We start from the raw sequence: 15,015 nt of genomic DNA, 5'->3' as shown, positions 1-15,015 counted from the left end.
GGTCTTCACGATGTGGGAGGTCAATGCCACCGGTCTGTAGTCATTGAGGCCGCTGGGGCGCGGTGCCTTCAGCACAGGGACAAGGTAGGACGTCTTCCACAGTACAGGAACCCTCCGGAGCCTCAGGCTCAGGTTGAATACATGGCGAAGTACTCCACATAGCTGAGGGGCACAGGCTTTGAGCACCCTGGTACTGACACCATCCAGTCCTGCAGCCTTGCTTGGGTTGAGACGTTTCAGCTGTCTTCTCACCTGTTCAGCTGTGAAGCCCACCATGGTGGTTTCATGTGGGGAAGGGGTATAGTCATGAGAGCAGGGTGGGGGACTGTGAGGAGGGGTAGGAGGGGAGAGTGGAATATGTGTTGGTTGGGGGCCGACAACAGATGGCTCATGTGGGGGATGGGCAGGGGCCACAATGTCAAGTTTGTTAAGGAACAGGTTAAGTTCATTGGCCCTGTCCACACTGCCTTCAGCTCCTCTGTTGCTAGTTTGCCGGAAGCCAGTGATGGTCCTCATCCCCCTCCAGACCTCTCTCATGTTGTTCTGCGGGAGTTTCCACACAAGCTTCCTCCTGTACCTGTCTTTAGCCTCCCTGATCCTGGCTGACTGTCAGATTGCTCTCCATGGTACACTTATAGAAGGTTTCAGGTGCTTTAGGTGAAAAACCAAATTTCTTCAAACTCTTAATGAAATATAGCTGTTGCCTTGCCTTCTTTTTGGCTATATCGATATGTTGGGGCCCTCAGTGACCTTTACACCCAGGAACTTGAAACTGCTCACTCTCTCCACTTCTGATCCCTCTACGAGGATCAGTTCGTGTTCCCTCGTCCTACCCTTTCTGAAGTCCGCAACCAGCTCTTTGGTCTTACTGATGTAGAGTGCAAGGTTGTTGCTGCGGCCCCACTCAACTAGCTGGTATACAGTATCTTGCTCCTGTACACCCCCTAATTCCATCTGAGATTCTGCCAACAATGGTTGTATCATTAGCAAATTTACAGATGGCATTTGAGGTATGCCTAGCCACATAGTCATGGCTATAGAGAGAGTAGAGTTGTGAGTTGAGCACAATCCTTGAGGTGCACCAGTGTTGATCATCAGCGAGGAGGAGGTATCATTACCAATCTGCACAGATTGTGGTCTTCTGGTTAGGAAGCGCAGGATCCAATTGCAGAAGGAGATACAGACGCCCAGATTCTATAGCTTTTCAATCAGGACTGAGGGAATGATGGCGAGCTATAGTCAGTGATGATGAGCTATCGTCAATGAACAACATCGTGACACGAGTGTTTGTATTGTCCAGATGAAGAGCCATTGAGATTGCATCTGCCATAGATATATTGTGGCGATAACCAATTCAGTGTAAACAAACTAAACCAAAAAAAAGTATATTTCATGATCCAGCAAACAATCAAATCTTCAGATCCATGAGCTACAACATTCTTTAAATAACAATAATGAAGTTTTTTTGATAATATGGAATTGGATCAGTCTGCCAAGGAACAGTTGTCATCAAGCTGTTTTCTATACATTTTTAAAAACGTGGTCAAGAAAATCCCATTAACAAGAAAGATTAATTACTGAAATACAATGCGGAATAAGACATTCCGGCCCTTCGAGCCGTGCTGCCTAGCAATCCCCGATTTAACCCTAGTCTAACCACGACACAATTTATAATGACTAATTAACCTATCAACTGGTACATAAGAACATAAATTGACCTGCCATTCAATAAGATCATGGCTCGTTGACCCTGCCATTCAATAGATAATGGCTGATCTGGCCATGGACTTATCTCCACCTACCTGTCTTTTCTCCATTAGCCTCGATTTCCCTATTATGCGAAAATCTATCCAAACTTGTCTTAAATACATTTACTGAGGTAGCCTTCACTGCTTCATTGGGCACGGAATTTCACAGATTCACCACCCTCAGGGAAAAGCAGTTCCTCCTCACCTCCATCCTAAATCCATTCCCGTGAATCTTGAGGCTATGTCCCACAGTTCTAGTCTTTGGACTGTGGGAAGAAACTGGACTGCCTGGAAGAAACCCATGAGGTCATGGGAAGAAAATATAAACTCCTTACAGACAGCAGTGGGAATTGAATCTGGGTCATGGATACTTTAAAGCACTGTGCTAAACACTACACTACTGTGTCACCCTCAAAACGTCAAACACAAGTTTAATTTCCAGATTATATAAAACAGAGTATTCTATTGATGACATAAGGGATCTGCTAACACAAGAAATGTATAAAGGTGATGATCAGGATCAGTCATTCTCCACTTTACAAGCAATATTTATGCCTAGCCTCCACTTGCCCACACTCAAGAATTCTGAATTGACTTTATTACATCCTTCAAATACGAGGAGTAAAAACTTTGTTACGTCTCCATTCAAATGTGTAATGTGCAATTATAGTAATTTATAATATTATGTACAACAGGATAGTCAATATAACAGAAATACAGTAGCATCAGCATGAATTAATCAGTCTGATGACCTGGTGGAAGAAGCTGTCCGGGAGCCTGTTGGTCCTGGCTTTTATGCTGCAGTACCGTTTCCTGGATAGTAGCAGCTGGAACAGTTTATGGTTGGGTGACTCAGGTCTCCAATGATCCTCCGGGCCATTTTTTTTGCACCTGTCTTTGTAAATGTCCTGAATAGTGGGAAGTTCACATCTACAGATGCACTGGGCTGTCCATACCACTCTCTGCAGGGACCAGTGATTGAGGGAAGTACAGTTCCCATACCAGGTAGTGATACAGCCAGTCAGGATGCTCTCAATCGTGCCCCTATAGAAAGTTCATAGAATTTGGGGGACTATACCAAACTTCAACCACCTGAGGTGAAAGAGGTTCTGTTGTGCTTTTCTCACCACACAGCTGGTATGTACAAACCACGAGAGGAACTTTATGCCGAGGAACTTAAAACTGTTCACCCTTTCAACCCCAGATCCATTGATGTCTATCGGGGTTAGCCTGCCTCCATTCTTCCTGTAGTCCACAACTAGCTCCTCTGTTTTTGCAGCATTGAGGGAGAGGTTGTTTTCTTGACACCACTGTGTCAGGGTGATGATTTCCTCTCTTTAAATTGCCTCATTATTACTTGAGATTAGGCCAATCAGTGTAGTGTCATCAGCAAACTTAATTAGCAGATTGGAGCTGTGGGTGGCGATACAGTCACGAGTATACAGAGAGTAAAGGAGTGGGCATAGTATACAGCCCTGAGGGGCACCTGTGTTGAGGGTCAGAGGAGCAGAGGTGAGGGAGCCCTCTCTTACCATCGGCCAGCAATCTGACAGGAAGTCCAGAATCCAGATGCACAAGGCAGGGTGAAGGCAGAGGTCTCTGAGCTTCTTGTCGAGCCTGGAGGGAATTATGTTGTTGAATGCTGAACTGTAGTCCAGGAACAGCATTCTCACATAAGCATCCCTCTTCTCCAGATCTGTAAGGATGGTGTGTAGAGCTGTGGCAATTGTGTCATCTGTCAACCGGTTGTGTCAGTAGGTGAATTGTAGCAGGTCCAGTGTGGGTGGCAGCATGTTGCAGATGTAGTTCCTGACCAGCCTCTCAAAGCATTTGCTTATTATTCAGGTGAGTGCGACAGGACACCAGTTGCTCAGACGTGTTACCTTCGTCCTTTTAAGTACAGGGACAATGGTGGAAGCTTTGAAGCAGGGGGGCACTCTACACTGGGAGAGGGAGATATCATGACCAACAGCAACAACCCAAAAGAGAAAATGGTGTATTCTGGGCACCAGAGACCTTGTCAGGTTCTAGAGTTTGAGAGGGGGTAAGCTCCAAAACATAATATAAAAACAAACATAGAACTAAAAATGGAACATTAAATAGATGTGCTGTTTATTCCATGTAATTCAATGCCAATTTTGTAGCCAAAATATTTCTTTGCAAAGGCCACTAGATGGCACCCATAGCACAGCATATAATTTTCCTCACATGTAGACTGAAGTTCTGTCTCTATATCAATGCTCAATGACAAACTCACACAAATTATGAAAGCTGTTGAAGAGAATCCTTAATTGACATATTAGCAGCATAGTGGTACAGTTAGTTGAACCACTGCCAAACAGCACCAGAGGCCTCAGTTCAATCCTGACCTCAGATGCTGTCTGTGTGCAGTTTAAACATTCTCCATGACCACACGAGTTGCCTTCTACATCTCAAAGATGTGCCGGCTGGTGGGTAAATTGGGCACTGTAAATTGCATTTAATAGATTAGGGTTTTTCTACCAGGGTTCATAAGACCATAAGACAAAGGAGCAGAAGTCGGCCATTCGGCCCATAGAGTCTGCTCCGCCATGAGCTGATCCATTCTCCCATTTACTCCCACTACCCCGCCTTCTCACCATAACCTTTGATGCCCTGGCTACTCAGATACCTATCAGTCTCCGCCTTACATACACCCGATGACTTGGCCTCCACTGCTGCCCGTGGCAACAAATTCCATAGATTCACCACCCTCTGACTAAAAAAAATTTCTTCGCATTTCTGTTCTGAATGGGCGCCCTTCAATCCTTAAGTCATGCCCTCTCGTACTAGACTCCCCCATCATGGAAACAACTTTGCCACATCCACTCTGTCCATGCCTCTCAACATTCGAAATGTTTCTATGAGGTCTCCCCTCATTCTTCTAAACTCCAAGGAATACAGTCCAACAGCAGACAAACATTCCTCATATGTTAACCCTCTCATTCCCAGAATCATTCTAGTGAATCTTCTCTGTACCCTCTCCAACGTCAGCACATTCTTTCTTAAATAAGGAGACCAAAACTGCCCACAGTACTCCAAGTGAGGTCTCACCAGCGCCTTATAGAGCCTCAACATTACATCCCTGCTCCTATACTCGATTCCTCTAGAAATGAATGCCAACATTGCATTCGCCTTCTTCATTACTGACTCAACCTGGAGGTTAACTTTAAGAGTATCCTGTACAAGGACTCCCAAGTCCCGTTGCATCTCAGAACTTTGAATTCTTTCCCCATTTAAATAATAGTCTGCCCATTTATTTTTTCTGCCAAAGTGCATAACCATACACTTTCCAACATTATACTTCATTTGCCACTTCTCTGCCCATTCTTCCAATCTATCCAAGTCTCTCTGCAGACTCTCCGTTTCCTCAGCACTACCGGACACTCCACCTATCTTCATATCGTCAGCAAACTTAGCACACAAAGCCATCTATTCCATAATCCAAATCGTTGATGTACAATGTAAAAAGAGGCGGCCCCAACACGGACCCCTGTGGAACACCACTGGTAACCGGCAGCCAACCAGAATAGGATCCCTTTATTCCCACTCTCTGTTCCCTGCCAATCAGCCAACGCTCTATCCACGTACGTAACTTCCCCGTAATTCCATGGGCTCTTATCTTGTTAAGAGCCTCATGTGTGGCACCTTGTCAAAGGCCTTCTGAAAATCCAAATATACAACATCTACTGCATCTCCCTTGTCTAGCCTACTGGTAATTTCCTCAAAAAATTGTAATAGGTTTGTCAGGCAGGATTTTCCTTTAAGGAATTCATGCTGAGTTCTGCCTATCTTGTCATATGCCTCCAGGTACTCTGTAATCTCATCCTTGACAATCGACTCCATCAACTTCCCAGCCACCAATGTCCAGCTAACAGGTCTATAAATCCCTTTTTGCTTCCTTGTTCCCTTCTTAAATAGCGGAGTGACATTTGCAATCTTCCAGTCCTCCGGAACCATGCCAGAATCTATCGACTTTTGAAAGATCATCGCTAATGCCTCCTCAATCTCCACAGCTACTTCCTTCAGAACACGCGGGTGCATTCCATCTGGTCCAGGAGATTTATCTACCTTTAGACTATTCAGCTTCCTGAGTACTTTCTCTGTCATAATTGTGACTGCGCACATTTCTCTTCCCTGCCACCCTTGAGTGTCCGGTATACTGCTGATGTCTTCCTCAGTGAAGACTGATGCAAAATACTCATTCAGTTCCTCTGCCATCTCCTTATCTCCCATTACAATTTCTCCAACATCATTTTCTATCAGTCCTATATCTACTCTCACCTGTCTTTTACTCTTTATATACTTGAAAAAGCTTTTAGTATCCTCTTTGATATTATTTGCTAGCTTCCTTTCATAGTTAATCTTTTCCCTCTTAACAACCTTCTTGGTTTCCTTTTGTAAGGTTTTAAAAACTTCCCAATCCTCTGTCTTCCCACTAATTTTTGCTTCCTTGTATGCCCTCTCCTTTGCTTTAACTTTGGCTTTGACTTCTCTTGTCAACCACAGTTGCATCCTTTTTCCACTCGAAAATTTCTTCTTTTTTGAAATATACCTGTCTTGCACCTTCCTCACTTCTCGCATAAACTCCAGCCACTGCTGCTCTGCTGTCTTTCCCGCCAGTGTCCCTTTCCAGTCAACTTTGGCCAGTTCCTCTCTCATGCCACTGTAATTTCCTTTACTCCACTGAAATACCGACACATCAGATTTCGGTTTTTCAAATTTCACAGTGAACTCAATCATGTTATGATCACTGCTTCCTAAGGGTTCATTCACCACAATCTCTCTAATCACCTCCGGTTCATTACACAATACCCAATCCAGTACAGCTGATCCCCTAGTGGGCTCAACAACAAGCTGTTCTAAAAGGCCATCTCGCAGACATTCTACAAATTCTCTCTCTCGAGATCCAGTGCCGACCTGATTTTCCCAATCCACTCGCATGTTAAAATCCCCCACAATTATCATAACACTGCCCTTCTGACAAGCCTTTTCTATTTCCACTTGTAATTTGTAGTCCACATCCCTGCGGCTGTTTGGAGGCCTATAAATAACTGCCATCAGGGTCCTTTTACCCCTGCTATTTCTTAGCTCAACCCAAAAAGATTCTGCGCCTTCCAATCCTAAATCACCTCTTTCTAATGATTTTATATCATTTCTTACCAATAAAGTCACGCCTCCCCCTCTGCCTACCTTCCTGTCCTTCCGATACACCGTGTATCCTTGGACGTTCAGCTCCCAGAGACCTGCATCCTTTAGCCAGGTCTCAGTGATGGCCACAATATCATACTTACCAATCTGTAGCTGTACGACAAGATCATCCACCTTATTCCTTATGCTGCGTGCATTTAAGTACAACACCTTAAGACCAGTATTTGATACTTTTCGCTTTGATTTCACTGCAACTTTATTGCACTGCAACTCATCCCAATGGCTACAAATTTGCCCCATCACCTGCCTGTCTTTCCTGACATCTTTACTGCTCACTACCTTAGATTTATTTCTGTTTTCCCCTTCCTCCGCTCTGTCATTCCAGTTCCCATCCCCCTGCCAAATTAGTTTAAACCCTCCCTAACAGCTCTATTAAACTTTCCCGCCAGGACATTGGTCCCCTTCGGGTTCAGGTGTAACCTGTCCTTTTTGAACAGGTCTTACTTCCCCCAGAAGAGATCCCAATTATCTAAGAATCTGAAGCCCTGCCCCCTGCACCAGTCTCTCAGCCACGCACTCATCTGCCTGATCCAACTATTCTTGCCCTCGCTAGCACGTGGCATAGGTAGCAATCCCGAGATTACTACCCTTGAGGTCCTTCCTGCTTCTCAGCTTCCTTCCTAACTCCTGGAAATCTCTCTTCAGGACCTCCTCCTTTGTCCTATCTAAGTCATGGGTACCAACATGTACCAAGACAACTGGCTGCTCACCCTCCTTCTTTACAATATTCAGGACCCGATCCGAGACATCCCGTACCCTGGCACCTGGGAGGCAACACACCATGCGGGTATCTCTATCAGGCTCACAGAATCTCCTGTCCGTTCCCCGGACTATGGAATCCCCTACGACTACCGCATTTCTCTTCTCCCTCCTTCTCTCCTGCACAACAGCGCCAGGCTCAGTGCCAGAGACCCGGTCACCGTGGACGTCCCCTGTCAGGTCATCCCCCTCAACAGCATCCAGAACAAGATATTTGTTGCTGAGAGGGACAGCCACAGGGGTGCTCTCCACTATCCGGGCATTTCCCTTTCCTCTCCTGACAGTCACCCAGTTTTATGACCCCTGTAGCCTAGGGATGACTACCTCCCTGTAGCTCCTGTCTATCACCTCTTCACTTTTCCTAATAAGCAGTAGGTCATCAAGCTGCAGCTCCAGATCCCTAACACGGTCTCTGAGGAGCTGCATCTCGGTGCACCTGGTCCAGATGTGGCCATCAGGGAGGCTGGAGGTCTCCCAGGATTCCCACATCTGACACCCTGAACAAAGCACTAACCCTGCAGGCATGCTATCTAATTCTACAGGAATGAAACAGGAAAAATAAGTCTACTCACCACTTACCTAGCCAAACAGACGAACTTTTTAAACCGTTAGCTCGTACTGTCTGTTCGGGCCGATTCGCGAAGGGGGGGGGGAGAAAAAAAAGAGTTGGCGCTTCGCTCTCGCCTCTTCTCGTTTACCGCTGAAGCCAAAGCCCTACACTCTGCTTCCACTCACTCTGCTGCCTGCTGTATAGGGCGGTCTCCTTTTTAAACTCTCCGCGCGGTCCTGTTGACATCACGCGCCTGCGCAGTCTTGCCCTTCTTGCACTCGAAGAAGTTTTTTAAAAAACTGCCTTCCTTCAGAATTCAGCTCCCACAACACTCTGTAGTCCCGAACCAAAAGAGAGCCGTTGGCAGCAACCTGCCTTTTTAAACTCTCTGCGCGGTCCTGTTGACGTCACACGCCTGCGCCGTCTCACCCTTCTTGCACTCAAAGAAGTTTTTAAAAAAACTGCCTTCCTTCAGAATTCAGCTCCCACAACGCTCTGTAGTCCCGATCCAAAAAAGATTCATGAGACGTTGCTAGGGATTCCACGAGAGATCGTGATTTAAAAAAAAACATCACTTTTTGACCTCGCACAACGCGTGATGCTAGCACTCGCAGTGGTGGGCGGTGACTGAACAATCTCGTTAGAGGTGTCCCAGCCCAGTATGGCAGTGTGCAGTCACAGTCGGACCTGTGTTTATTTGGTTGAGTCCATTCTCAGTTTTCAACGCAAATAAGAGGAGGCTTTTGATAATTGCTGAGCACTGTATTGCATGAAGGGGAGGATGGTAGGCTGATGATGAGCGCTATATTGCACAGAGGGGAGGACGATAGGCTGATGAGCATAAGGTGCTTTTTTCGAGCATTGAATGGATTCGCCCAACTTGAGCTGTGACATCAGCCTCTCCCACCCAAATTACCTCTGCCAACTTCCCCTAAGGCACCGCTAACTGACTTATAAGAACGAACAAACTACCAGTGTCGTAGAAAATTGGAGGGAAATTTTCTGTTCTGAAGATCGTCCAGAGTGGCAATTTTTGAAGAAGAGGTGTGAAAGGAAAGAGGAGTTTTCTAGGCCTAGGCCTTCAGACAATTCTGATAAGGTTAATGTTGAAGAATTACAATCTTCTGCGTCAGTCATTTCACTGCACTAGTTCAACAATGGACACAAAAAAGTCCATCTTTACAATGGAAGTTACTTATCGATGGGTTTTACATGGACTGCTGATCCAAGTTGTTCTATTCAATTATGCCTAGACTGTGGCAATCAACTTACAAATATAGCAACAGGTCCAACAAAATTGAAAAGACATTTAACTACAAATCACAGCCATATAACACATAAAAGTGCTGATTATTTTAAACATCTATTCGAATTTCAAAACAAACAAATTAAAGCCTTTGAAAATAAAGTCACAGTCAGTAAAAAGATCCAGGAAGCGAGTTATTTAGTAACTTTAAGACCAGTTCACTAAAGAATGTTTAAAAAACTGAAATCCTGGATAAAGAGCACACCAATCTCCTTCCACATACAGAAATCTGATGGCTTGGCAGAGGAAGAGTTCTCAACAGGGTGTTTGAGCTGAACGGTGAATTGCAGGAGTACTGTCAAGAAAACAGTAGGCCAGATTTTGCTTTGCAGATGAAGAATGGCTGCAGAAACTGCCCTACTTAACAGACATTTTTCATCATATGAACCAGTTGAACAAGTCTCTGCAAGGCCCTGGAGAAAGTGTTTTGACTTCAAATGACAAGATTCTTGGATTTAAAAGGAAACTGAATCTTTGGAAAAATTATGTCGCAAAAGGAAATTTTGAAATGTTTCCACTGCTGCTTGGGCTCGAGAGTGAGAAGGATATCTGAAAGACTTGAGTTTTATTGAAAACCACCTGGAAGAACTGCAGAACAAAATTGAACAGTACTTTTCCTCCCTTTCAACACAAGTGTATGACTGGGTGAGGGACCCTTTTTCTGAATCTTCTGCTCAGCCTGCGAACTTGACTTTGGGGTAAGAGGAAGAACCTTGTGAGCTGCACTTGATCATGAACTCAGGATGAGACTTACTGCCCTGCCCCTGGACAAGTTCTGGATTTCTGTGAAAGAAAAGTATCCTGCCATTCTTAGGAAAGCAATGAACATGTTGCTGCAGTTTTCAACTTCTTACATGCGTGAGCAAGCCTTTACTTGTTTAACAAGCATCAAGAGCAAAGACAGAAATTGCCTCATTTTGGTTAAAGGCGAAATCCATGTGTGCTTATCTCATTTGACGCAGAATTGAGAAATCTATTATGTTTGCCTTAAGAGTTTTTAAAATTTATGAAAGGGAAAGAAAGATTAATTTCAAGAAAAATTCATTCTCTACCCAAAAGAGCATTTACAATTATTTTTGGATTATTATATCTACAATGTACTGATCACACTAACGTATCAGGTGCTGTGGATTTCACATTTATGCAGGGGTTCCCTGAGACCTAAAAATTATTGCAAGGGTTTTCCCAAGGCAAAAAGGTTGGGAAAGGCTGATATAGATGAATGGCATTGGTAAAATATAGATGTGGTTAGTCAAGAACCAAAAAAAAGCTTTAATATAGGATTGATACAATAAAGTCAGATTTATTATCACTGACATATGGCGTGAACATATGAAAAGACAAAAATCTATAAGCTACAAATATAAACAAATAGGGCAAAAAAATGAAATAACAGTGTAGTGTTCATGGATCACTCACAAAGTTGAAGGCAAAGGGGAAGAAAGCTAGGTCACTATATGTGGGCCTTCAGGCTCCTTTACCTCTTCCCTGATGGTAATAACAAGAGGGCGTGTTGAAGATAGTCAGGGTCCTTACTGATGGATACCAACTTCTTGAGGCACAGCTTTTCGAAGAAGACTTTAATGCTGGGAAGAGATGCGCATATGATGGAGCTGGGCAACTGCATCACCCTCTGTAGCCTCTTGTGATCCTGTGTATTTGAGGCTCCATAGCCGGCTGTGATGTAACCAGTCAGAATACTCGCCACAGTATTTCTATGGAAATCTGCAAAATCTTTGGCGTCATTACATATTTCATCAAACTCCTAACAAAGTATAGCTATTGGCATGCCTTCTTTGTTTGGCCGACAGCAGATTTCATGCTGTATGACTCTTTGTTAGTTTTCTATACTTTGTTTACAAATTACCATACTGTAAGCTTCTTATCCCTACAATATGCAAATACATTTTCTACATTTTGTTTTGGGTGGCGGGGCAAAGATACGTCTCTACCAAAGGATGCGCAAGGCGCTCCTTCCCTCCGCTAACCTACAAGTCAGCCTTGGGCAAGGTGTGGCACCTGCTCAGCCCCTCCATTCAGGGTCACAAAGTCATGGGAGCACGGGTTGGATAGTCTTATGAACATTTGGTGCATATCTCAAGTCCTGGTTAGGACTTTGTAGTGGTCTGGCAACCACTGATGCCAGACAATCTCCAAAGAGTAGTGATAATGACTAGAGTCACCCATCTTGTAAAGACACTGTGCAGAAGGTGATGGCAAATCACTTCTGTAGAAATATTCCCCAGGATAATCATGGTTATGGTAAGACCACGATCACCCACGTCATACAATGCAGTACAAAATGAATTTACAATATTTTGTTTAATTCGCAGAAGTCAAAGTACTACTTTGTTTCTGTCCTTTTGTGATACTATTACCTCCAACTGATTCAATTTAACTTTCAGAGTAAATTTATTATCAAAGTACATACATGGCACCATACACAACCCCGAGGTTCAATTTCTTGCGGGCATTCAAAGTAAATACAAACAGAATAGAATCAATGATAAAACTGCACACAAACAAAAGATGTGCACAAGACAATAAATTGTGCAAAAACAATAAGTAATATTGAGAACATGAGTTGTGGCATCAGTTCAGTGTTGAGGTGAGTGAAGTTATCCATACTGGTTCAAGAGCCTGATGGTTGAAGGGTAATAACTGTTTCTGAATCTGGTCGTGTGGTACCTAACACTCCTGTACCTTTTTCCTGATGGCAGCAGTGAGAAGAGCATGGCCTGGATAGTGGAGTTAGAAAGGAAACTCCAGTTCTTTTTGTGACAAATTTTGGTAAATCATTCCCTGCAATTTGTGAAGAATTCAATACACACCAACAAATTTTGAAAAAATGGAAGCAAAAAATTAAAACAAGCATGTTGAGCAGTGGTTAATTGTTCTTAACAACAATGCTAAAAATATTTGAGTATTTCACAAACATTCACCCTTCAGTAAATCAAATTATAAGCATTGCTTCATCATCACCTTTTTTCTGTCTTATTAATTGAACTGGCCAAAGATGGTGGAAGTCCTTGTGTAGCATTTTTATACCACTTTATTTCCTTGCTGACTATTTAAGAGGACATCAGAAATCAGTCATGTTTTGGCACTCAAGTTGTGTGCTGAGCTAGCTTGCTAAAGGTGGCAGTTTACTTCCTCTAAAGGCCGTAAGTGATGTGGCTAGTTTTTGTAAGTCTTATAACTGTTCTGTACAAACAACTTTAAAATGTCATCTAACTTGCTGATGTTGGTCTCATAAAATAGTATGACAACTCTGCAAATGCTACCAAAAATGAGATAAATACCTGACTATCTTTAAGCATTGGTATGAAGCTGAGTAAGGAGAGGATGTAACCCAATACCTTCAAGGTATATCCTTTCCCACACAGCTGATTCCTTCATAAGCCAGCAGAACACAGTCATTCATATGTAGGAAATACAAGAGAAACAGCTAACTCTGGTCAAAGAAACAAACTCCCTACAGCGCTTGAGGCAGCCACTCGCAGCTTAGGAACACCATCTTGCTCAACTACATGCGTCTCTGATCTAACGCTATCCCACTGCATAACAAGGGAGGGAGAGCAGAGGAGAGGAGGGGAGGTAAAATATATCTCTACTTACCCTGCCTGCCTCGTCCAGAGCCAGGATACAAACTTTATCACCTCCTCCTTCATGAAGTACCTGTGGATCAACCTTGTGGTCCAGATATCCACCAGTAACGAGAACTTTCTTCAAGTTTAATTGCCTGCACAAGTCCAAGGAAACAATTAAATTTAGTACCTCTGAAAAAATAACTTCACATTCATGAATAAATTAAGAAATTATGGCAATATAATAGATTACAGAAATGATACAAGATCATTACCTAACTATTACTCACCCAGACTACTATTTAGATGCATCTCAAATTCACTGAAGAAGCATCTTAAATGTATTTAAGATGCTCCTTAAATCTCTGATCTAACGAACCTTATTTCAGTCACATCATTTTTGCAATTTTTATTCTAGTATCTGAAATGTATTTTTTTTTAGTAACTCTCACTTAACAACTATTGGAGCTACTAGCTCATCGTACCATATCCTGGATTTATTCCTTCGTCTATTTAAAGTTTTATGTATTAACACGAGGACTGCCTCTGTTTTCTCCAGACATTATCGATTGAAATCAGTTAACATTTCCTCAATGGATCAAGTTACCTACACTCCAAATTAATTTTCTTTTTTTTTTTGGTTTACTTTCTCCAATGCTGGTAAATCTTTTGCAGCAAGGTGGTGAAAGCAGCACAAAGTACCGTTAAATTGTTCATCAATTGTTTAAATGTTGACAGTAGTCAAGCTAAGCAATATTCTCATTACAAGTGTAATTATAAATATGTAACAGTGCTCATACTGAGTTGTTTTCTCCACCCAAAGAAAATATTATTTCACCACCTTCCAATTCTTATAACTTATCCATACAAGTTGTAGGAACAACCTACAGAATTATTTACATCAACAGGCTCAACTGAAAATCATTTAGATAATGGCACAAACGAGCAGTTTAATTTAACAAGTACCACTTTCTGAAAAACTATTAGTACTAATTACAAACACAACATCTAATCTAGTGATTCAAAACGTGGTCAAAATATTGCTGGCCAAACCACCACCAAATGCTTCCACCTCCCCCACCAAGACAGACATTCTGGCCCTCATGGGGAGCTTTCAAAATGCACGATAGTTCAGAGAATCACTGGTTGAAAAAGCTAGTTAATATCACAAAAATAAAATACAACAGATGCTGGAAATATGAATTAGAAAAAAGAAAATGCCAGAAATACTCAGATCAGGCAGCATCTATAGAAAAGAAAAACACAAATGCAGTCTTACTTGCTCAGTACTTCCAATATTTTTTAGTTTTTTGTTGAACTTTATGGTGGATTCCCCAAACTACTCCCCTGTTATCTAAGAATGTTCCATAACGCAGCCTCTTAAATTGAAGATCAGTAGGTGCTATAAACCACTTCTAAACATTACCTCCATAATAGTTAAAATAAGATTAAAGGAAATAAATACCTTGAAGCAATCTTTTTGCACTGATAGCCTGTTAACAGGTAAACATCTCCTCTTTCTGTAACACAGACTGTGGCCCCATCACTTGCTGCTACTAGAGAGATCACTACATCCTTATGATGCAAAGCAGATACTTGACGAGGTACAAGCACACAACGTTCTCCATTAGGATCCATTAAGTAACCTGAGTCAATATTACAACAAACTGTATATATTAACATATGGGGATATTCAAAGGCATTCACAAGCATGCAAGTAAACACTTAACCTTCGATGCCCTAAATTCAAATCAGCAATAATAGTCATCTTAAAAACTCAAGATTTACAATGATAATATACTAGTATATTCAGTATAGGTTTACAAAACAACTTAT

General features: G+C 42.6%; 1 protein-coding gene across 3 annotated transcripts in view; it reads right to left on the bottom strand.

The window, feature by feature from the left end:
• ibtk (inhibitor of Bruton agammaglobulinemia tyrosine kinase) overlaps positions 1 to 15,015 on the bottom strand; it is a 163,276-nt gene that overhangs the window by 99,101 nt on the left and 49,160 nt on the right. For all 3 annotated transcript variants that reach the window (XM_072250091.1, XM_072250093.1, XM_072250092.1), the window contains exons 8-9: positions 14,645 to 14,825; positions 13,211 to 13,334 (exon numbers count right to left, since the gene is read on the bottom strand). In XM_072250091.1, coding sequence (XP_072106192.1) covers positions 13,211 to 13,334; positions 14,645 to 14,825 — 305 coding nt within the window. The remainder of the gene's footprint in view (positions 1 to 13,210; positions 13,335 to 14,644; positions 14,826 to 15,015) is intronic.

The sequence above is a fragment of the Mobula birostris genome, chromosome 2 (assembly GCF_030028105.1).
Source record: "Mobula birostris isolate sMobBir1 chromosome 2, sMobBir1.hap1, whole genome shotgun sequence".
Classification (NCBI taxonomy): Eukaryota; Metazoa; Chordata; class Chondrichthyes; order Myliobatiformes; family Myliobatidae; genus Mobula; species Mobula birostris.
The sequence above is the reverse complement of the archived record's forward strand: the minus strand, read 5'-3'. Positions and strand labels throughout refer to the sequence as shown.